At 39.7% G+C, this 24,736-nt stretch overlaps 1 protein-coding gene across 1 annotated transcript in view; it reads left to right on the forward strand.

Annotated features, from left to right (window-relative positions):
• The window catches only part of LOC126188939 (1-phosphatidylinositol 4,5-bisphosphate phosphodiesterase gamma-1-like), a 240,376-nt gene that overhangs the window by 131,733 nt on the left and 83,907 nt on the right, over positions 1-24,736 (forward strand). Inside the window, 3 exon segments of the mRNA XM_049930682.1 lie at positions 2,697-2,878; positions 4,374-4,551; positions 15,532-15,597. Coding sequence (XP_049786639.1) covers positions 2,697-2,878; positions 4,374-4,551; positions 15,532-15,597 — 426 coding nt within the window.

Consider the following 24,736-nt stretch of genomic DNA (forward strand, 5'->3'; position numbering starts at 1 on the left):
CAGCCTCGTGATGCCAATTAAGGAGTTACTCGACCATCGTAACAACCGGGAGAGCAGTGTGCTAACCACATGCCCCTCCTATCCTCATCCTCAGCTGAGGGTGATACGGCGGTCGGATGGTCCCGATGGGCCACTTGTGGTCTGAAGATGGAGTGCTACAATACTAATACTAATACTAATACAGCAATATACAGAGCTCTTTCACTCGTATGACGTCAACCTGGCAGAAATTTTCTGCTATTCAGTGACTCCCTCAGTAATCTGAAGGTGATTACAAGTTACTCACCAACTCATTCATTAGTCTCCAATAACTGAGAACTTTCATATGATCTCCACAACACAGGAATGTCCATGGTATACCTCGGGGTTGTAACTGTATGTAGCATCACGTAATAAAAGATGTGGAAATGTGCAAGCTTTTGGAGCCAATGGTGTCTTGCTCTAGTAGCAGAAGTTTTTAAGGTAACAGAAGACGGAAGAAGGAAAATGGCTGGTGAGGTTTGGGAAATGTGAAGAGTTAAATAAAAGTCACCCAGGACCCCGGGCCAGGGGAGACTTACTGGACAGGACAAGGACAGACTGATTTCTGGTACCTGCACTAGATGAGATTTGAAAAGCAGAGAAGTCCATTTTTCAAATATCATCCAGTGCAGGTACCAGAAATCTGTCTTTCCTCCTCATCCTGTCCAATAAGTCTCTCTGACCTGGGGTTTTGGGTTTCTTTCCCACAGATGCTCATATTTCGTAAATCTACCTTTCTCTTCAACCCTCCTGGCAAAAGGAGGAGCCATTTGCTCCGATAGCTCCTGCCGCCACTTAGTGAGTAGATTTTTTTTATCTATCCATATTATATTTTCAAACAATGATTATTTTCATTGATACATTTCCTTACACAGATACATATTATGAAATGAGTACCATCCTCAGTGCGTCTGCAACGTGACTCTTATCAGTCTGCCACATCCTTCAAGCAAGTCCAGACTCACTCGACTTACAATGTAGATTACGTCTTGACGAAACGCTGCTGCAGATCATAGTCGATGGTGCAGCCCAGATTGTAACCTTCCTATGGGAAAGTGGTTATTACCATTTGATCTAAAATATTCATTTTAGTCGTTGACTTATGGGATGTAGTTAGAGAGGGGACACCAACTGCCACTTATTTTACCCTAAGGGGAATTCTCACACAGCCTCATCCCTGCTGAGACACAAACATCAAATCTGACCCCTCTATACTTCATTCCTGTGTGTGTTATTTTTAGAGATGATCCATAATGTATTGAATGACCTATTTTTTAAGGAATCCTCTCCTGTCGGTGCAGAGATGGGGAGAATGGAATCACAGTGTACATCTTCTGCCCCAGCCTTTTGTTCTAGGGCAGTTTTTACCCTCACAATCCCCCTACACACGCACACACACACACACACACACACACACACACCTATCTATCTACCTACCTACCTACCTACCTTCACCTGTAAGTGTTCTACAGATTCTTTTATTGATATATTTCTTCGTAGATCACTTGGGACAGTTTCACATTTCTTTACCAGACAATGTCTACATCACTAGCAAAACTGTTCTATTGGCTCAATAATTATGTTGATAGAGAGACTAATAGCCATGCTGTTTAGTTCTTCAGATACCCCAGTAATCATAATCAAAATTGTCATCATCATCAAGCACTTTCACTAGTGCTTCTGCTGTTACCATCATCCATTCTGAATTGCTCATATTCATTTTAATTTGAATGAGATATGTTCACATTATTAATGTCATTAGTGAAAAGTCTGTGATTTCATTGTTCATCGAATACTCCTACTCCGGATTTTCATCTTTATGACAATTTGGTTAGGGCTTGGGTTGTCACTTAAGAAATGACGTGCTGCGTTTCAGTGATATGCAGAAATTGAAGTATGCATCTACCACATCAACCACATGGAATTCGTGAATGGCTTGACAAAATGTACATAGATGTGCTCCCAAAGCTGGTAAGGAGGGGCCATAGTGAGAAGTTGACCAACAGAGCTGGTTGGTTTTCTGCACATCTGTGACAGTTGTAGAAGAATCGTTGTGTAGGTTCCTTAATTTTCAACTAGTAAACATGCTGTCATGTTTATTATAAACATTTCTGGCTCTCTAGCTTTCAGCTACTAAAGATGAGTATTTCAGACATAGCCGATTAATTCCCCTCAAAAGACCTACTATCAAACAATGATACACTTCTTTCCCATAAATATAATGGCTCAGTGACTACCCACTATTTAAAATATAATAGAAATTGTAATCTTTACATAATTACACTATCTTACGCATGCAGTTATATGCACCCTTTTTCAACAGAATGCCTTAAAACTCCAGCAGATCAACTGAGACCCCATTTCAACTAAAATTCCTGATGAAGAACAGTATAATTCTCAAACAACAATTAATTACTGTTATGATAATAAACTATTTTAAATATTCTGTCTGATCTTGTTCTATTTATCCTAGAATGGGAGGCCATGTTAGGCTTAATTCATGTAATTACTATTAGTAGACATCCTAACAGTACTGAATGACTTGTACAGACATCCAAACTTGCTGTAGCTTGGTCTTGGTCTCTTAATGTATGTATATGTGGAATTTGAGAAATTTATGAATTTCCAGAAGGCCAGTGTTGTGAAGATGTTCATTCCAAAATCTTATGTTGTAGGAATTCCTCATCAAGCTGCAGAAACCTGTTCCTCAACCAAATAAACATGAAGGAAAGGAATGGTATTATCCTCAGGCAACAAAACTAAAAGCTGAAGAACTACTGAAAAGGGTTCCCGCCGATGGAGCATTTCTCGTGAGACCAAGTGAATCTGATACTGATGCATATGCTATATCATTCAGGTAAGGACATTGGACTTAATTACAATGCACCCCTATTCGAAAACACAGTATGCCAGAAAAATCTGAGAAGTACATGATATTGATTATTCAATAACTCAAATAAGATCATTTTGGATTAGTTTTTGTGCCCTTCAAATTGTAAAATCTTGAAAAGTATAATTATTTGACTATTGAAACACACTGAAGCACCAAAGAAACTGGTATAGGCATGGATATTCAAATATAGAAATATATAAACAGGCAGAATATGGTGCTGCAGTCAGCAACGTCTACATAAGACAACAAGTACGTGGCACAGTTGTTAGATTGGTTACTGCTACTACAATGGCCGGTTATCAAGATTTAAGTGAGTTTGAACATGGTGTTATAGTCGGTGCACGAGCGATGGCACACAGCAACAAAGTGGGGATTTTCCCATATGACCATTTCAGGAGTGTACCATCAATATCAGGAATCCAGTAAAAGATCAAATCTCTGACATCGCAGTGGCAATGCAAGAATGGGACCAATGACAACTGAAGAGAATTGTTCAACATGACAGAAGTGCAACCCTTCCACAAGTTGCTGTATGTTTCAGTGGTGGGCCATCAGCAAGTGTTAGCATATGAACCATTCATCGTCGATATGGGCTTTCGGAGCTGAAGGCCTGCTCATGTGCCCTTGATGACTGCATGACGCAAAGCTGTATGCCTCGCCTGAGCCCTTCAACACTGACATTGGACTGTTGATAACTGGAAACAAGTTGCTGGTTGGACGAGTCTCACTTCAAATTGTATCAAGCATATGGATGTGTACGAGTACAGAGACAACCTCATGAATACATGGACCCTGCAGGTCAGCAGGGGACTGTTCAAGCTGGTGGAGTCAATGTAATGATGTGGCGCTTTTGCAGTTGGAGTAATATGGGGCCCCTGATACGTCTAGATATGACTGTGACAGATGACACATATATGAGCATCCTGTCTGATCAACTGCATTCCTTGATGTCTATTATGCATTCCTACGATCTTGGGCTATTCCAGTAGGACAGTGCAACACCCCCACACATCCAGAACTGCTACAGAGTGGCTCCAGGAACAGTTTTCTGAGTTTAAACACATCTGCTGGGCACCAGACTTCCTAGACATGAACATTATTGAGCATATCTGAGATGTCTTGCAATGTGCTGTTCAGAAGAGATCACCATCCCCTAGTACTCTTATGGATTTATGGACAGCCCTGCAGGATTCATGGTATCAGTTCCTCCAGCACTACTACAGACATTAGATGAGCCTGTGCAACACCGTATTGTGGCACTTCTGCATGCTTGCGGGGGCCGTACGCGAGGTTAGGCAGGTGTACCTATTTCTTTGGATCTTCAGTGTATCTTCCCATGTATTTCATATCCAGAACTACAAACAAACTGTTGAGCCAATTAGTGGGGAAATTCCATTTTAAACAACCTGTTTATTCTGTATCAAAGTTTAAATTTCCCTATAAGATATTATTGTTGCAGGGCTGAGAAAAAGATAAAACACTGTAGAATAAAACTGGAAGGACGGCTGTACACAATTGGAACATTTCAGTTTGAAAGCCTAGTTGAGCTTGTGAGCTATTACGAGAGACATCCCCTCTACCACAGAACAAAGCTGCGATATCCAGTCACAGAGGAATCTATCAGCAGAATGGCTCATGTAAGTGTAATGTACAAGAAACATATAGTAGAGGAAAGTTCCTTAGATTAATACTTTGTTCACATGTTGAAGTTGTTTGTTAAAATAATGGTGTAATAATTCTCTGTCTGACAGGTGTATAAGTAGTAGTTGAAATTCGTGAATAATTGTGGCGTCTCACTTTTACTGATTATATTTTGCGAGACGTGAAAAATACCCATGAAATTTCTACTGCACTAGGAAACTGTGTAATATTTTTATTTCTTTGTAGTTGTCAATGTGTAATTGCTTGGTTTGAAGTCAATATTCATCTTACCAGTATGACATGTGCAGTGGAAAACAATTTCACATGGCTATTACAAGGGTGTGCCTGAAAAGTAATGCCTAAGAATTTTTTATATGAAAACTCTTAAAACTTTTTAAATAAAACATATTTTATTCACATTCTGCTCCTTTATCCTTTATGCCTACATATTTTCTTCTCACTGTAGTAATATGTGTGATGGATGTTCTCACAGAGCAATATGACTTTGTGTTGCCTTTTTTCATATTCCGGTCATTTTTCATGTAATGCTTGATTTAAATTGATCATTTGCTGTTGGTAATGATCAATGTTAATAGTTTCACCAGGTTTTAGCAGCTCATAATAGATGATACCCTTCTGATCCCATCACACACAGAGCATTGTCTTTTTTCCAAAGCCGTTTGGTCTTGCAGTGTATGTCGATGGTTTGCCTGGATTCACCCGTGATTTACAACGCCCAGGATTCTCAAAATATATACATATTTCATGACTGTCACTATTCGATGGAGAAACGACTTTCTTTTGTATCTGGCAAGCAGAAGTTCAGAAGTGGTCTCTCAATTTGCTTGCTGTCTTTCATTCAGTTCATGCGGAACCCATTTTTCTACTTTCTGCACCTTTCCCATAGCTTTCAACTGAAGAGAAGTGGCTTTCTGCATCACATTCAATTGCGCCATGAGTTCCTGTTGAGTTTGAGTACCATGTCCATCCAATAAAGCCTGCAATTCACTGTCTTCGAACTTTTTCAGTGGTTTCCAGCGCTCATCGCATCTCTAGTCAAAATAACCACTTTTGAATTTTTTGAACCACTCGAAACACTGTTTTCACAAGAGCATGTTCGCCAAAAGCTTCAACAAACATTCAGCGCGATTCTGCAAGCAGTTTTCTTCAAACAATAACAGAAAATCAATGCTGTCCACTAATTGTAGTTTGTAGGCCCAAAACCAGACTTGTTTACGGGTTTGAAACAGGTAATGATGTATGGAACATAGGTTACTATGTGTTGACATTCGTCGTCAGCTGTTAAGGAAGAAAAAGGCGCTCCAGATGCGGTCTCACAGGCCCTACACTGACGTCTAGCACCATCAATAGGAGAATTCCAGTTTCATACTTCTACACCTGGTACATGTTGTTCTAAGGATTCAGCAGTGAGATGTGTGATCACATTTTGGGCCACTATCATTTATAGACATCTGGTGTCCCTTATTACTGTCGGGCAATTTGAGGGCTGTGCAGTATTGAAACAGGGGCCTCAAGCAAATGATCCAGCCTTAGCCTTCAGTGTTTTGGTAGTGAATTCATATCACAAGATGATAATTCCTGGGCATAACATGTCCACCTTGCAAACACCTTCCCCTAGTGGGCAGGACTCATAGGAATTGAAAGGACAATGGTATCTCCTGGTTTGAAATGAAATGATCATGTGGCATTGTTGGCCAGGAGGCCCCAACTGGGGAAGTTCAGCTGCCGAATGTAGGTTTTATTTCAGGATGCCACAGTGGGTGACTTGCACATCAGTGATGGTGATGAAAGGATGATGAGAACAACACAACACCCAGTCCACGAGTGTAGAAAATCCCCAACCCAGCTGGGAATCAAACCTGGGCCTGCTGCATGGTAGACAAACATGTTACCACTAAGCTAAGCTGGCTGACTGTCCTTATATGAAACACACCAAACACACTTGAGATCAACAGACACTTACAGTGCATCATATCAGGAACCCTACTCCCACACTCAACCTGCCATCTAAGAGAAGGGGGGAGCTTGAGCAGCAGCATCTTGATCATATTGTGGTCAGCATGCCTAGAAGAATCCATGCTTGTTACAATGCACAAGGTGGAACAATATCATATTGGTTGTTCATAGATGTGCATGTTTGAACAGATGTCTTTATTTTACTTATTGTTTCATTTATTTATTTATTTATTTATTTATTTATTTTTTTTTTTTTCACAGGACATATTCTTTCATTTCCTAAACCCCTTGGCTCTGAGCCTGCTGATACTTGCAGATATGCACATGGTGCAAAACTTCTTTTTGATCACTTTACCATCTGTACAAATCTTAGTAGCTATTCTGTAAAGTGTCAGAGTAAATGTACTTTGCTTCAGTGCAAGAATATATGTGTTTATTGTAAAAATTGGCACAAAATTAAGCATAAGTGTTAAAATACCGTACAAAGATAGAAACAACTGCCAAACTGCTGCTTCAATGAATCTTAATCTATAGCTTTTGCTGTATAAATCGAATTTTTTTTTGTATTGTCCTCGGCCAAGATTTTTGCAATCATGTTGAACTTATGTAAGTAAAATGACACGGCAAAAATAAAGTTTATACAAAGAGAATTCCCGTTGAACTCACTTAACTGTACAGTCTATATTGTGCTTTATTGTGCTTTGTATGCAGTAGTATGTGGTGCATGTCACCCTTATCATTTTGATCCTGGCCACAATTTTCATAATTTATTTTTTGCGTGAAGTGCAAATATGCAGAGTGGCAGTGTCCCACCACACAGATTATGGACATAACACAAAACTGTATAGATTTAAAATTTGCAAACCACACTCTCTATGAGAGGTATAACAGTATTACACCCATATATCCATTGTAATGATCTTGAGAAACTTGCCATTACAATTTCCAGTTGGGACAAGCATATTTTCAAGTCTTAATATCCTGGTCTTAAGTCCTTGATGGAACATAAATAAGGGAAGGAGTGAAAATTAATGCAGAAACAAGACTGAGGACTTTCTTAATCTTGTTCATCTTCATGCTGATGTTTCGTGTATGTAATGAATTGTTACCTTCGCACATTTAGTATTTTGAAATCCTGTTTTTAAAACCACTGTTTAGGCTTGACATACTGGAACTGTCACTAATGCTGTTTTTCACTTAGAAATCATAATGGATCCCTTAAGTCATGCCAGAATGACTGTATTAATTTTGATTCTGTGGTAATCTTTAGTTTCACCAAAATATATGTTTAGGTACACTTATTGATATCTTCATTTCTTTATTGACGGAAGTCAGTTCCAGCTCACTAAGAAGTCTAATGTAATTGGACAGATAAAAAAGTCTATTCACCAAGTGGTGGCAAGAGAACACACACATCAAAGTATTGAAATTTGTGAGCTTTTGGAACCAGAGGCTCCTTCTGGCAGAAGGATTGAAGGGGAAGGAAGAGGGGTCGAGGAAAAGGATTGGTGGGCTACAGGAAAATGGGAGAATTCAGAAAAGTCCTTCAGAACCCCAGGTCAGGGGAGACTTACTGGACAGGAGAAGAAAAAAGACTGTTTATTGGGACTCCACAAGATAAGATTTCTGTGCAGTCCCCAACTGTCAGTCTTTGCTTCTTATCCCATCATCCCATCTGGTAACTCTCCCCTTACCAGGGTTCTGGGCAACTTTTCTGAACTCTCCCAATTTCCTAAACCTAACCATTCCTTTTCCTTCACCCCTCTCCCTTCCACGTCAACCCTTCATTAGTCTCATTCTTGCAGGATCTTTTTCCGGTCGCAGCGATGTCAGACATTTGATGTTTTACCAGATTCCTGATATTCGTGGTACACTCATGAAATGGTTGTATGGGAAAATCCACACTTCATCACTACCTCAGAGATGCTGTGTCCCATCCTGTGTACTCTGGCTATAACATCATGTTCAATCTCTCTTAAATCTTGATAACCTGCCATTGTAGCAGCAGTAACTGATACAACAACTGCATCAGACACTTGTCGTCTTATATAGGCTTTACCGACCACAGTGCCGTATTCTGCCTGTTTACATATCTCTGTATTTGAATACGCATGCCTATATCAGTTTCTTTGGCACTTCACTGTACTTTACAAGGACAGATGGTTGCTGTGACCTTGATGAAGGAACCTTCCTGGCAAATCAGGATGCCAGACAGAGCAAGCTCCATCCTCTGAAATATAAGTTTAGTGTGTTAGCAACTGCTCTACCTCATTCTCTTGGACCCTGTTGTACGATGTCCTTCTACTCTTCGTCATTGTGTACATCAAGGATACCCAACAGTGACTCCAGAACCAAGAGCTTATTGCTATACCCTACACACTAACTCCATACTGTTTACATTTAGAACACATGAGAAATCTCATTTATTAGACAGGATACTCCCTAACTTGTAATGAGATCATGTGGGGAGGACCAGGGTTTCATGGGTTTTATTGATCCTGTTATTAATCTCGAAAGAAGTTATGTTCAAGGGTTATGTAGACATTTCTTCCTCAATAAGTGGCTCCTGTGACACAGGTGGTAATTCTTAAAGATTTTGTCGTCTCCCAACATAATGAAATTCCGGTTTCATTTTGTTAGAGCTCTCCAGGTGTATTTTGAAGGCTTATTCATCTGGCAGTGTGAGTCACTCATTCACTCTACAAATTCTATAAACAACAAATAACAACATACTTCAAATTGGAAGTTTTTCAGTTGGAACAGTAAAGCCGGTAAGTACAATAACTAAAGGAAAAAATAATCTCATTTCCGGTATTAATAGGGAAGTAGTAAATAAGGCTCTTAGGTAGTCTTCAGTTATTTACTCATTGGTGCAAAATGGGTAACAGACTTCAAAGCTAATACTGAAGAAAGTTGAAAAGCTTGCTTTTGGTCATCTCCTTTCCCATAGAATTAATTTTATTTAGAAAATTTTAGCTTATTCATTACATGATTCTGTTAATGTTGTTGCTGTGTTCTTCAGTCTGAAAATGGATTTGGTGCAGCTGTCCAAAGTAGTCCCTCCTGTGAAAGCATCATACTGTAATGCATCACCATTTGAACCTGCTTACTGTTGTCAGTTCTTGGTCTTCTGTTCAGTTTTAATCCTTTACACTTCCCTTCATGACCAAATAGGTGATTCCTTGATGGCTCAAGATGTGGCCTATTACCTAGTCCATTCTTTCATTTAAGCTGTGGAGTAAATTTCATTTCTCCCCAAATTCTATTCAGTCCCTCCTCATTAGCTATCAAGTCTACCCATTTAATCGTCATCGTTCTCCTGTAGTGTCATATTCCAGAAGCTTCTGCTCTCTGCTTGTCTGAACTGTTTATTGTATGTGTTTCACTTCTGTCCAAGGCTGCACTCTAGACATATACTCAAACGAATGAAAAAGAGGACTTCCTGACACTTAAACTTATATTTGAACATAGCTAATTTCTCTTTTTTCAGAAATATTTTTCTCACTATATCCAGTCTGTATACATCCTCTGTACTTCTGCCATCATTTTGCTACCTAAATAGCAAATCATTTTTTTAGTATATAATTTCCTCACCTAATTCCCTCAGCCTCCCTTGTTTTGATTCAATTACATTCCATTACTCTTGTTTTACTTTCACTGTGATTCAACAGCATAACAAAAAGATAGACTGGCACTTACCATAAAGATGACACATTAATTTGCAGACAGGCAAAACTAAAAGACACTTACACATAGCTTTCAGCCATAGCCTTCATTAGAAAAAGAAAGAGAAACACACAAGAGTCATTCACTCAGGCAAGTACACCTTATATACACATGGCCACCATCTCCAGCAGCTTGAACTTGTCCGAGCTGCTGTAGATGGCAAGCATGTGTGCGTGAGTTGTGTTTTCTTGTGTGAATGAATGGTGTGTGTTTCTCTGTCTTTTCCTGATGAAGGCTGTGACTGGAACCCACATGTAAGTGCCTTTAGTTTTGCCTGTCTGCAACTTAATGTGTCATCTCTACAGTAGGCAGCAGTTTATCTTTTCTTTATATTATTGATGTTCCGGCCTGGAGTTTTCATTGATGTTCATATTGTAACCGCTTTTCAAGACACTATCCATTCTGTACTACTCCTCTTACAAGTCCTGTGCCATCCCTGATAAAATTACTGTGTCACCGGAAAACCCCAGGTATTATTTCTTCTCCCTGAATTCAAATTCCCTTTCCAAATTTTTCTTTAGTTACCTTTATTGCATGATCAATCTACAGATTGAGTAACATTGAGGATAGTCTTCAACCCCACCTTACTTTGTTCTCAGCTGTTGCTTCTCTTTATATCCTTAGACTATTATAACTGCTGTATAGTTTCAGGAGAGATTGTAGATAACCTTTTGATTCCTGTATTTTATCCCTGCTACCCTCAGAATTTCGAAAAGTGTATACTAATTAGTATTGTCAAAAGCTTTCTCTAAATCTACAAATGCTATAAACATAAGCTTGCCTTTCTTCTGTATATCTTCTAAGATAAGTCACTGGTTCAGTATTGCCCTGAATGTCCCTTCATATTTCCAGAACCCAAATTGATATTGCGTAAGGTTGTCTTCTACCAATTTTTTATTCTTCTGTAAATAATTTGTGTCGGTATTTTACAAGAATGCCTTATTAAATGGATAATTTGACCGTATTCACATGTCACCACCACTCTTTTTTGGAATCAGGGTTATTACACTCCTCTTGAAATTTGAGGTTAACTAGTCATCACATATCTCTTTCATATCAGATGAAATAGTTTTGTCATAGCTGGCTCTCCAAAGTTGTTGTCTTCTATTATTACATCAAATATATACCTTTTCTGTTACAAATGGTCAGCATGCGGGCATATTTATATAACTTGTTAGTTAGTAACTTTTTTCATCCAATGATCATTTTTACAGTGACATAGCATTTCCCTGCTCAACATGAGGAAAATTTATATACACACACATGTAACAGGGGGAGGACAGGTGATTGGTAAATAATTTGATAGAATATGAACAGATTTATTCTGCATCATCATGATATATTTTACAAATGACCTGTGGCACAGGGTAATGCTGATGGGCTGACTCTATCTGGATAAACTTCAACACCTCCAATGATCTGCTGTATCACACACGGACACTGCTGAGCATCTGTGAGTGCATTATGCTGATTTCCTCTCTCATCAAAGCTAAAGGCAACTACAAGAGGATTGCATCATAAACATAAACAATGTGCAAGTTGTTTACATCCATTCCATGAAGATGTGCAATTTTACAGTAGGCTTTGAGGAGCTCTAAAATGACGTTAATCACATTTCTTAATGTATCACAATTTTTTGTAAAACTGTACTGACCGCTAACATAGATAATGTCAGTATACAGTGAAAATCACCAAATAGTTTTGTAAGTGTACCATTTTCTGTTCTATGTTGATTTGTAGTCCCTTGCAGCAAACTCAAGCTGGTGATTGTGCAGAAAATTCCTGATTATTTATTTAAAAAGAGATCTCCTCACTATTGCTACACTCTACACTTTAATTTTCATTTGGCATAAGGCGGCAGTTTGTAAAGATATCTTTTTATGTGATTATACTAGCAAAAAAATGTTTTTGTTGCCGAATGAACAGCATTGTGAAGCAATGCTAGTGCAAATACTTCACACTTCCATTTTGAATGATATCCGTAGTATTGTAAAATGATAGAGTAGTCATTGTAAGGAACTTTTTGTTTTATTTTTGTCGATATAGAACAAGTTTCCACATAGTAACCTTCATGTAATAGTCTAATATTGAAAACAAAAATCTTAGATGTTCCTGTAAGGTAACTGGATTGATAAAAAATCAACTCACCAAGCTGTGGCTGGAGAACACACATGTAAAGGTACTGAAATTTGCAAGCTTTTGGAGCCAATGGATCATTCTTCTGGCAGAAGAGTTGAAGGGGGGAGACGGGATGAAAGAAAAGGGTTGATGAGACTTAGTAGGAAATTGAGAGAGTTTGGAAAAGTCACCCGGAACCCTGGGTCAGGGACAACTTAACAGTTGGGATGAGAAGGAAAGACTGATTGTTGAGGACTGCTCCAAATGAGATTTTAAAACCCAAGGGCTTAAAGGGAAAAATAGAGTAATACTCTAGACGAGAGTACGTATGCGAGGTCCACACCAGCTCTCTTGACACCTCTATGTACAGCATCGGTCATAAAGATCATAACCCTGTGATACAAACGGCCCTACAGTCCCTCCTTAAAACCACAGGCCCCATCACAAGGACCAACACCTCAATCCATAGAATTTATTACCTCACCCAAACCTTGCACCCACACATTTTACCTTCTTCCTTAGATCCAGAAACCCAATCGCTGTTAATGTCCCGGGGCTGCTGCTGGCTTCAAACTACCCACAAAAAGATATTTATGTGCCTTAGTTGATCAGCACTAATCAACATTATATGTACCAACTACTACTTTTCCTTTGAGGGGCAGACATAAAAACAGATCAGGGGCATGGCCATGGGAACCAGGACTGCTCCTTCGTATGCCAACCTTTTCATGGGAAGCTTGGAGGGGGCTTCTGTGGTATCAACAAGCCTTCAGTCCCTGGTTTGGTTTGGATACTTTGTAGAGATCTTTGCATATAGACTGATGGTGAGGCTGAGCTGTTATAATTCTTTGAATCAGTAATTACATTCTCCCAGTTAAATTTAAAATGCTGCTATTCTGAATCCCATGTCACTTTTCCCTTAATGTTATCATAACCAAAAGATCTGCTTCACACAGCCTATAGCTGTTCACATTAAGCCCACTAACATACAACAGTACTTACATTTTGGCAGCTGCCATCCTTTCCATGTCAAATATTCCCTCCCATACACCCTTGACATATTTGTTCAGGTGGAGACTCTTTACAGTAATACACAACCATTCTCTCCTGAGCCTTCACTGGATGTAATTACCCCTACCAGCACAGTTCAGTAGCAGATTTCCTAGAGCATCACATCTAATCCTGGTACTAGTGATCCATCCAAAACACAGCTTAAGAATACTGTCAGTATTATCCTGGTCTTGAATGTCTTAAACAGCTACTTCGACAAGGCTGTGACTTATGAAGCTGGCATCTGTTCTTTCGGACATGTCTGAAAGAACAGATGCCATCTTCATATCGTTAAGGCTAACTGGATGATGACCTCCTTCAGTGCGGATGCACACGAATTGCCTGAACTCTTACGGGACTCGGTGGATTGTCTACCGCGAGTAATGGGTATAATGGCAGGGACACTACGAATGTAGTGTGTGGACTATAAGTTGAAAATGTGGGTCTCACGGGGAGCGTGCCGGCGATTAATCCCTGCAGTTGCACTATCCTCTGCGCTCTCGGTGGCTCAGATGGATAGAGCGTCTGCCGTGTAAGCAGGAGATCCCGGGTTCAAGTCCCCCAGTCAGAACACACATTTTCAACTGTCCCCATTGATATATATCAATGCCCATCAGCAGCTAATGGTATTGATTTAATTGTAATTTCAGGCTGTGACTTCATATAATCATGCCGTGTAATGAGATCTATTCTGTCCTACATTTAGCCCACTACACCTAGAATAGCTATTCGTTTCCCTCCCAATATCTGCAATATCCATGTCAGACCCTCTGCTTCTTTTGCATCCACTTCCCTACCCTATGGCTCCTACCACTGTGACCACACCCATTGTGAGCCTCCTACCACCAGTATAAGCCCTGTAACCGGCAAAACATATACTATCAAAGGGAGAGCCATTTTTGTAATGACACATGTCGCATACCAATTGTTATGTAAACACTGTTTGGACTTTTGCGTCAGCATGGTTACCATTAAGTTATCATTTAGAATGAATGGGAATAGACAGAAGGTGCGTACTGCAACACACAGTATCCTGTTGCAGAGCATGTTGTACAACATGATAGTAGTGACATCGTTGCCTTTTTCACCATGTGTGCCATCCGGATTCTTCCCCCAGACACCAGTTTCTCACAACTCTGGCAGTGGGAACTGGCCTTGAAACATGTTCTTCATTCTCCCCACTCATCTGGCCTTAATTTACATTAATTTCTTCAGTCTCAGCATTTCTCCTCAGTAACTATTCCTTTATTCAGTCCCTTTTAGTTTTCCACATCTCTCACTTATTTCGACCTGTTTCTCCCCCACCTCTACAACATACTTTCTGCTCTTATTAACTTATTTGCAGTGTTTTGTCAGTAATCTCTATTTTGCGTATTACCCTGTTTTCCACCCTTAAGCTCTCAGGTTTTCAAATCTCATCCAATGCAGTCCCTAACAATCAGTCTTTCCTTTTCAACCCGTCTGATAAGTTTCCCCTGACTTGGGGTTCTTGGTAATTTTTCTGAACTCTTCTGATTTCCTAAACCTCATCAGTCCTCTTCCTTCATCCATCTTCCTTCCCCTTCTGCCACAAATAGGAGTTACTGACTTCAAAAGCTTGCAAATCTCAATTCCTTTATGTGTGTATTCTCCTTTGGTGAGCTGATTTTTTCATCTACCCAACTACATTTTCAAAAACTGATTATTTTCATTGACATGTTAGATGTTCCTATGTAATTCACAGAAGTTTAAATTTAACTAAATGAAATTTTGGAAATAAGGTCATTTCACTCAGATGTCAGAATATTTGGTAGCATTGGCTAACACATGGTGTAAGTGTACGTCAAGGTTATTTGAGCTTAATGGTTTTTGTTGCTGGCTGGTGTGGCCGAGCGGTTCTAGGCGCTTCAGTCTGGAATCGCGCGACTGCTACGGTCGCTGGTTTGAATCCTGCCTCGGGCATGGATGTGTGTGATGTTCTTAGGTTAGTTAGGTTTAAGTAGTTGTAAGTTCTAGGGGACTGATGACTTCAGATGTTGAGTCCCATAGTGCTCTGTATTTCTAGGTTCTGTATTTAAATTGAATTGTTAGAGCTAATCTATGAATCTCTGTTTTTCTTTCCACAGAATCCTGATGACTGCTCTGTGTATGGTACACCAGGATATATGGATCCCAGCAGCTTCACATCAAGGGTAAACAAAACTATTAAGATGTCCAATCGAGAGTGCCCAGTAAAGCGTTAAAAGTCAGTAGTGACTATTGTAAACTGTTACTACCATTCTCAGTTTCCTTGAATTTCAGTGAGAATATGATCCACAATTGATATAATCTCACCATCGATGTATGAAAAAACTAAGAACTAAAGCGATTATATTAGGAAAACGTACTTATGGACATAGTTAATATGATAACTATAGATAATGTGTTATGAAGTGGATATCCATGCTATTCTCTGTTGCTATGCTAGGCTGCAGCTTCATCAAAATAACTGCATGTTAGACTGACAACAATGGAGCACTGTTGCCAGAAGACTGACTACACCATGTATTCAGTGTTAGACAGTTGTGTACAGACTGCAGATATGCAAACTGTGTAGAAATGTTACAACAATGTTATTTGTCACAGGCAGGGAGTTTTATTACAGTGACAGCACCATCAGCAGTGTTGATTATGACGTGTACGTATACAGAATTGTGCAGGGAGGTTGGAAAATTTGCAATAATTAGAAAGAAAATGGAAGACTATTATACAACTTTATTTGAAGCTCAACAAAATACTGGAAATAATTTGAGAACATAGTTTTTTGTGGCAACATTCTTCAATTAATATTTCATGGATTTACCTCATCAGCTACCACGAACAGCATAGTGAACGCATTATTGTAACCAAGATAGATGGCAAGCCCATGCCTACCACAGTAGTACAAGTTTATATGCCAACTAGCTCCACAGATAATGAAGATATTGAAGAAATGTGATACGACAAAAGAAATTATTCAGATAGTTAAGGGAGATGAAAATTTAGTAGTCATGGGGGACTGGAATGCGATTGTAGGAAAAGGAAGAGAAGGAAAAATAGTAGGTGAATATGGACTGGGGATAAGGAATGAAAGGGGAAGCCGCCTGTGGTTTAAGAATCATGGAGGAAGGTTGTATACATGGAAGAGACCTGGAGACACTGGAAGTTTTCAGATAGCTCATATAATGGTAAGACAGAGATCTAGGAACCAGGTTTTAAAAAGACACTTCCAGGGGCAGATGTGGACTCTGATCACAACACAAGAGATATTGAATTTAATTGATGAAAGGAGAAAATATTAAAATGCAGTAAACGAAGCAGGCAAAAAAGAATACAAACGCCTCAAAAATGAGATCGACAGGAAGTGCAAAATGGCTAAGCTGGGATGGCTAGAGGACAAATGTAAGGATCTGGAAGCATGTATCACTAGGAGTAAGATAGGTACTGCCTACAGGAAAATTAAAGAGACCTTTGGAGGAAGGAGAACCACTTGTATGAATATCAAGAGCTCAGATGGAAAACCAGTCCTAAACAAAGAAGGGAAAGGAGAAAGGTGGAAGGAGTATATAGAGGGTCTATACAAGGATGATGTACTTGAGGGCAATATTATGGAAATGGAAGAGGACGTAGATCAAGATGAAATGGGAGATATGATACTGCATGAAGAATTTGACAAAGCACTGAAAGACCTAAGTCGAAACAAGGCCCCAGGAGTAGACAACATTCCATTAGAACTACTGATAGCCTTGGGAGAGCCAGCCCAGACAAAACTCTACCATCTAGTGAGCAAGATGTATGAGACAGGCAAAATACCCTCAGACTTCAAGAAGAATATAACAGTTCCAATCCCAAAGAAAGCAGGTGCTGACAGATGTGAAAATCATTTAACTATCAGTTTAATAAGCCACGGCCTGCAAAATACTAACACGAATTCTTTACAGACGAATGGAAAAACTGGTAGAAGCTGACCTCTCAGGGAAGATCAGTATGGATTCCGTAGAAATGTTGGAACACGTGAGGCAGTACTGATCCTACGACTTATTTTAGAGAATAGATTAAGGAAAGGCAAACCTACGTTTCTAGTGTTTGTAGACTTAGAGAAAGCTTTTGACAATGTTGACTGGAATACTCTCTTTCAAATTCAGAAGGTGGCAGGGGTAAAATACAGAGAGTGAAAGGCTATTTACAATTTGTACAGAAACCAGATGGCAGTTATAAGAGTCGAGGGGCATCAAAGGGAAGCAGCGGTTGGGAAGGGAGTGAGACAGGGTTGTAGCCTCTCCCCGATGTTATTCAATCGGTATATTGAGCAAGCAGTAAAGGAAACAAAAGAAAAATTCGGAGTAGGAATTAAAATCCACGGAGAAGAAATAAAAAGTTGGAGGTTTGCAGATGACATTGTAATTCTGTCAGAGACAGCAAAGGACCTGGAAGAGCAGCTGAATGGAATGGACAGTGTCTTGAAAGGAGGATATAAGATGAACATCAACAAAAGCAAAATGAGGATAATGGAATGTAGTCGAATTAAATCGGGTGATGCTGCGGCAGTTAGATTAGGAAATGAGACACTTAAAGTAGTAAAGTAGTTTTGCTATCTGGGGAGCAAAATAACTGATGATGGTCGAAGTAGAGAGGATATAAAATGTAGACTGGCAATGGCAAGGAAAGCATTTCTGAAGAAGAGAAATTTGTTAACATCGAGTATACATTTAAGAGTCGGGAGGTTGTTTCTGAAAGTATTTGTATGGAGTGTAGCCATGTATGGAAGTGAAACGTGGACGATAAACATTTTAGGCAAGAAGAGAATAGAAGTTTCCAAAATGTGGTGCTACAGAAGAATGCTGAAGATTAGATGGGTAGATCGTGTAACTAATGTGAAGGTACTGAATAGAATTGGGGAGAAGAGGAATTTGTGGCACAACCTGACTAGAAGAAGGAATCAGTTGGTAGGACATGTTCTGAGGCTTCAAGGGATCACCAATTTAGTATTAGAGGACAGTGGGGAGGGTAAAAATTGTCGAGGGAGACCAAGAGATGAATACATTAAGCTGATTGAGAAGGATTTAGGTTGCAGTAGGTACATTGCACAGGATATGATAACATGGAGAGCTGCATCAAACCAGTCTCTGGACTGAAGACAACAACAACAACAACAACAACAACAACAACAACAACGACAACCTAATCATATTTGTATGTAAACTTTTGATGACTAGCTCTCCTGTCATTGTCTGTAGTTACCTGTAGTCTGAGTGGTAAACTAAATAAACTATCACACAGTGTACACATAAGTACAAGTAATGGCAACAGAGGAAGTCATTGGAAGCTTGAGTTTACTAACAAATCTGATTTGGCAAGAAATCTGTGAAATCTTTATTCTGGAAATTAGTTTGATGCCACTTTCTGAAAATTAGATGTGTCAGATATAATTTGTGTTGCCACACTCATTTGGTAAATCATTTTTGTTAATTCTACAGTGTGGTATGTTTAAGGTTACCATTTCATTTTGTGTCTTGAACAGAGCAATAGCAGTTGTATGAGATTGTGAACCACTTTAACTGTTGGCTGCCTGGTAACCAGATTATGGTCAGAATTTAATGAAATTGGAAGCTTATTATTTTTTTATTTGTATTCTGTTGCACATCAGCCACAATGTAGTGTCAAAAAAATTAACTACAGTCAGTTTAATTTTATAGCATGTTGGGGCAATCCCCTGCCTCGCAATAGAGGCCTAGTTTGGTGATGCTGTGTACTTGGGCCATTCAGATTTAGCTTTTCTGTGATGTACCTGAGCATCTTGTGAGAAATGGCAGTATGATGCCTTTTGAAAGGGCACATCAAATTTGCTTACCTGTTGTAAACAGGTCTGAAATCAATGTACAGGGTGATCATAATTAAAGTTAAACTGTCAAAACACTGTAGAAATAACACCACTGCTCAGAATGACGTCAAATTGCAATGGAATATTATCGGTGAAGGGGGGAAACATGTGCCATAAGAAAAAAATTTGTGTGAAAATTGAGCACTAGATGGCACTGTATGTGTCAGAATAGGTAAATGAATACGCCTGTCATGCGCGCAATCCATTGAAGTTGGTATAAACATGCCGGGTACACGGCTTTTCCTCCTTTGGTGTCTGCGATGTTCGCCATGACTGCCTCAATGCAGGATCGCACTGTGCTTGTAAAGCTGTATTACAAGAATGATGACTGCGCACATGTCTCTCTGAAGTAGTTCCGGACACTGAAGGGTTTGAAAAAAAGGCATTGGTCCGATGACTGCCGTGTGTCTGGAGAAGATGATTCAGAAATTCTAAAAGATGGGTTATTTTGGTATGCAACCTGACAGGGGGAGGAAACAAATTGATTCAACATCAGTGGAAGCAGTGGCTACAGCAATGCAAGAGGAGAGGAGTGGTGGTGTGCAAACGTGTAGTGCACGGAGAATTGCCGGAACATTGGACATACACATGAGCACGTTACTTAAAATCCTACAAAACATCCTTCTTTGCTATCCATTCAAAATAACCTATGTGCACAAGTTGCTTTCTGTTGATCTGCCAGCACGAAAGACCTTTGCTTTAGAATTTTTGCTCACATGGATATGGACAGTGATTGTTCTATGATTCATTTGTCATTGGTAGTCGACCAGTATCAAATTCTGATGCTTACAACACCATCTATTGTTACATTTTGTAACTATTTATTTTTCTTCTGCCATACGTTTTCCCCCCCTTCTCCGATAATATTCCGTTGCAATTTTATGTCACTCTGACAAATGGTGTTATTTCTACAGTGATTTGAAAGTTTAACTTTAATTATAATCACCTTGTGTGTAATAAAACCTCAAGTCAGTGAAATTGCCATTTTACCTGTGGAAAATTAGTACACAGTTTACAATATAACTATTCAATGAAGAAGAGAATGATTACAGAATATCGCAAAAGCACATTGTTCATATGATACATTTTTATATTTGTTAATTTTTATAAGAGGAGAAGACAGTTACTATTTCAATTTGAAACAAGTGAACTCGGGTGCAAAAACAAATAGCAAAGTAACATCAGAGAAATTTTATGCATATCGCATAATGAAATGAAATGTTGTATGTCGAGGGCCTCCCAGCAGGTAGACCTGATTGCTTGGTGCAAGTCTTTTGAGGTGACGCCACTTCGGCGACTTGTGCATCAATGATGATGAAATCATGATAATGAAAACAACACAAACACCCAGTCCCTGAGCAGAGAAAATCTCCAACCCAGCCAGGAATCGAACCCGGGCCCCTTGGCATGACAAGCCGGCACACTGTTCATTCAGCTACGGTGACGGAAGTATTGCATAATGATCAGAGACGAGGGATGCAGTTGTGTTATCAGTTCCTTTCATTTATTTCAGCAGTTTTTAGTTGATGTGTACGAAAATGCAGTCACAATGAATGATAGTCGTATGACAGAATCAAAAGAAAGAGTACGTTCATTAGAGGGATGCAATCATTAATGACAGCAGCATTGACAACATTAGTTATTTACTCATAACATTCACCTGCAATTCATTGTGACCAGAGATCAAAGAGGATGTGATATATGTGTAAGCTTCCATGTGACACCATGATATAATAGTTTGAATTTTTTGACAAAAACAAATGAGGGTCACAGATGTTACCAAAAAGTAGCATATTTTTTTGAGCTTATATAACAACAAAAATAATCAGTTATTGATATTATAAGTATCAGCAATATCACTTTTCTTGATGTTAATCTCATCTTCACCGGAAACCAGCTACACACTTCTGTCCACGTTGAACAAACAACTGTAGTTACATTTTGGCAATTGCCATCTTTTCCACGTCAGATGTGCACGCCATCCTTTCCATGTCAGATGTTCCCTCCCACACAGCCTTGGCATTCAAGGTAAACATATTTGTTCAAATGCAGACTCTTTCCAGCAATACACCACCATTCTCATCTCAGCCTTCGCTGGACATAATTACCCCACCAGCCTAGTTCAAAAGCAAATTTCCAGGGCCTCACATAAATCCTGGTACTGTTGATATATCCAAAAACCAACTTTGGAACACATCATTTGTCACTCAACATTATCCTGGTCTTGAATGTATTAATCATCTCCTTTGGCAGTGCCACGACTTCTTAAAATAACGCCCTGAAATGAGATTCTGACTGAGCTCCTACCCCTGTGACCATCCCCACGGCAAGACTTGCCCGATGCACCCTCCTACCACCACCTATACCAGCCCCATGAGAGGCAAAATGTATACTATCAAAGGGAGAGCCACTTGTGGAATGATGAATGTCTTATACCAGCTGTTACGTGAACACTGTAAGGCCTTTCACATTGGCATGATTACCACCCAGTTATCGGTCAGGACGAATACGCTTAGGCAGAGGGTGTATACTGGCAACACAATATCCTGTTGCAGAGAATGCTCTTACAACATGACAGTCATGACCTCGGTGCTGTTTCACCAAACACTCCATCTGGATTCTTCTCCCAGACACCAGTTTCTCAGAACTCCACAGGTGGGAACTAGTGCTACACTGCGTCCTTGGTTCTCGCTACCCAGCTGGCCTTAATTTACATTAATTCCTTCTGTTTCAGCATTTCTTCACAGTAACAACTCCATTTTGGTTTTCTATGGCTTTCACTTTCTGCCCCCGTCGATTTTTCATCCCCCCACCCCCTGCTGCCCCCACCTCTTTTACATACAATGCTCTTAACTTTTCACTCGTATTAACTCATGCACTATGTTTTTGTAGTAATCTGTCTTCCATCTTTAAGCTCTGAGGTTTTCAAATCTTGTCCAGTGCAGTCCCCAACAATCAGTCTTTCCCTCTCATCCCATCTAGTAAGTCTCCCCTGACCTGGGATTCTGAGTGAATTTTCTGAACTGTATCCCTTTTTGTAAACGTCTCCAGTCCTTCTCATTCAGCCCTCTTCCCCCTCCCCTTCAACTCTTCTGCTGGAAGAAGGAGCCACTGGCTCCGAAAGCTTGTGTAAGTTAAACCTTTTTGTGTGTGTGTGTGTGTGTGTGTGTGTGTGTGTGTGTGTGTGTGTGTGTGTGTGTGTGTTCTCCTGCCACCATGACCACCAACTTGGGTGTCTCAGACCAGATTCTGGTCCGAGCAGCCTGAGTTGGCAGTAACGTGTGTGTGAGGTGTTGTAGCTTGTGACAAGGAACGGTGTGTGTTTCTCTTTCGTTTTCTGGTAAAGGCTGAGGCCAAAAGCGTACATGTAAGTGTCGTTTAATTGTGTCTGTCTGCAACTTAATGTATCTTCTTTATTATAAGTAGCAATCTATCTTTTCCTACCCTGTTAATAAACTAGACATTGTACACTTGGAAGCTATGGCATTCTTTATGAATGTCACAAATCACACTGCCACCAGATACAGTATTTTGCCTCCTTATTTTACACTGTACACACATGCAACAAAAGACACTAGCATGAAGATAAAACCCAGAGACTGTGTTCAAACTGCTGTGTGATTAATATTATTTTAGAGATCTTGGTGAAAATGTTGCCCATTTACAGTAATGCACAAGTTGCATCTGCGTGCTAATGATTGTCGAACACACTCAAAACAACCAGTTGTTTCATGAATAATGGCTGCAACTTTGACAAAATGGGCAACCAGCTCTTCAGGAATGTCCAATGCTGTCTCATACACTAGATGCTTCATCTCCCAGGTTAAAATAAATCTGTAGCGGTGAGGTTGGGAGAATGTGGTGGCCATAGCACTTGCCTACCCTTACCAATGCAACAGTTTGGGAAAAGATTGTCTAAATGTTCTCTGATATTAATGGCAAAGTGAGGTGGTGCCTCATCATGCTGGAACCATAATTGTTATTGGACTGCTAGCAGGACAGTCTGGATGATTGACTGATCTGGCCTTGTAACAATTACCAAAACGGCCATGCTGTGCTGGTACTGCGAACGGCTGAAAGCAAGGGGAAACTACGGCCGTAATTTTTCCCGAGGGCATGCAGCTTTACTGTATGATTAAATGATGATGGCGTCTTCTTGGGTAAAATATTCCGGAGGTAAAATAGTCCCCCATTCGGATCTCCGGGCGGGGACTACTCAAGAGGATGTCGTTATCAGGAGAAAGAAAACTGGCGTTCTACGGATCGGAGCGTGGAATGTCAGATCCCTTAATCGGGCAGGTAGGTTAGAAAATTTAAAAAGGGAAATGGATAGGTTAAAGTTAGATATAGTGGGAATTAGTGAAGTTCGGTGGCAGGAGGAACAAGACTTCTGGTCAGGTGACTACAGGGTTATAAACACAAAGTCAAATAGGGGTAATGCAGGAGTAGGTTTAATAATGAATAGGAAAATAGGAATGCGGGTAAGCTACTACAAACAGCATAGTGAACGCATTATTGTGGCCAAGATAGATACGAAGCCCACACCTACTACAGTAGTACAAGTTTATATGCCAACTAGCTCTGCAGATGACGAAGAAATTGAAGAAATGTATGATGAAATAAAAGAAATTATTCAGGTAGTGAAGGGAGACGAAAATTTAATAGTCATGGGTGACTGGAATTCGTCAGTAGGAAAAGGGAGAGAAGGAAACATAGTAGGTGAATATGGATTGGGGGGAAGGAATGAAAGAGGAAGCCGCCTTGTAGAATTTTGCACAGAGCATAACTTAATCATAGCCAACACTTGGTTCAAGAATCATAAAAGAAGGTTGTATACCTGGAAGAATCCTGGAGATACTAGAAGGTATCAGATAGATTATATAATGGTAAGACAGAGATTTAGGAACCAGGTTTTAAATTGTAAGACATTTCCAGGGGCAGATGTGGACTCTGACCACAATCTATTGGTTATGACCTGTAGATTAAAATTGAAGAAACTGCAAAAAGGTGGGAATTTAAGGAGATGGGACCTGGATAAACTGAAAGAACCAGAGGTTGTAGAGAGTTTCAGGGAGAGCATAAAGGAACAATTGACAGGAATGGGGGAAAGGAATACAGTAGAAGAAGAATGGGTAGCTTTGAGGGATGAAGTAGTGAAGGCAGCAGAGGATCAAGTAGGTAAAAAGACGAGGGTTAGTAGAAATCCTTGGGTAACAGAAGAAATATTGAATTTAATTGATGAAAGGAGAAAATATAAAAATGCAGTAAATGAAGCAGGCAAAAAGGAATACAAATGTCTCAAAAATGAGATTGACAGGAAGTGCAGAATGGCTAAGCAGGGATGGCTAGAGGACAAATGTAAGGATGTAGAGGCTTATCTCACTAGGGGTAAGATAGATACTGCCTACAGGAAAATTAAAGAGACCTTTGAA

Source organism: Schistocerca cancellata, chromosome 5 (genome assembly GCF_023864275.1).
Source record: "Schistocerca cancellata isolate TAMUIC-IGC-003103 chromosome 5, iqSchCanc2.1, whole genome shotgun sequence".
In the NCBI taxonomy this organism is placed as follows: domain Eukaryota; kingdom Metazoa; phylum Arthropoda; class Insecta; order Orthoptera; family Acrididae; genus Schistocerca; species Schistocerca cancellata.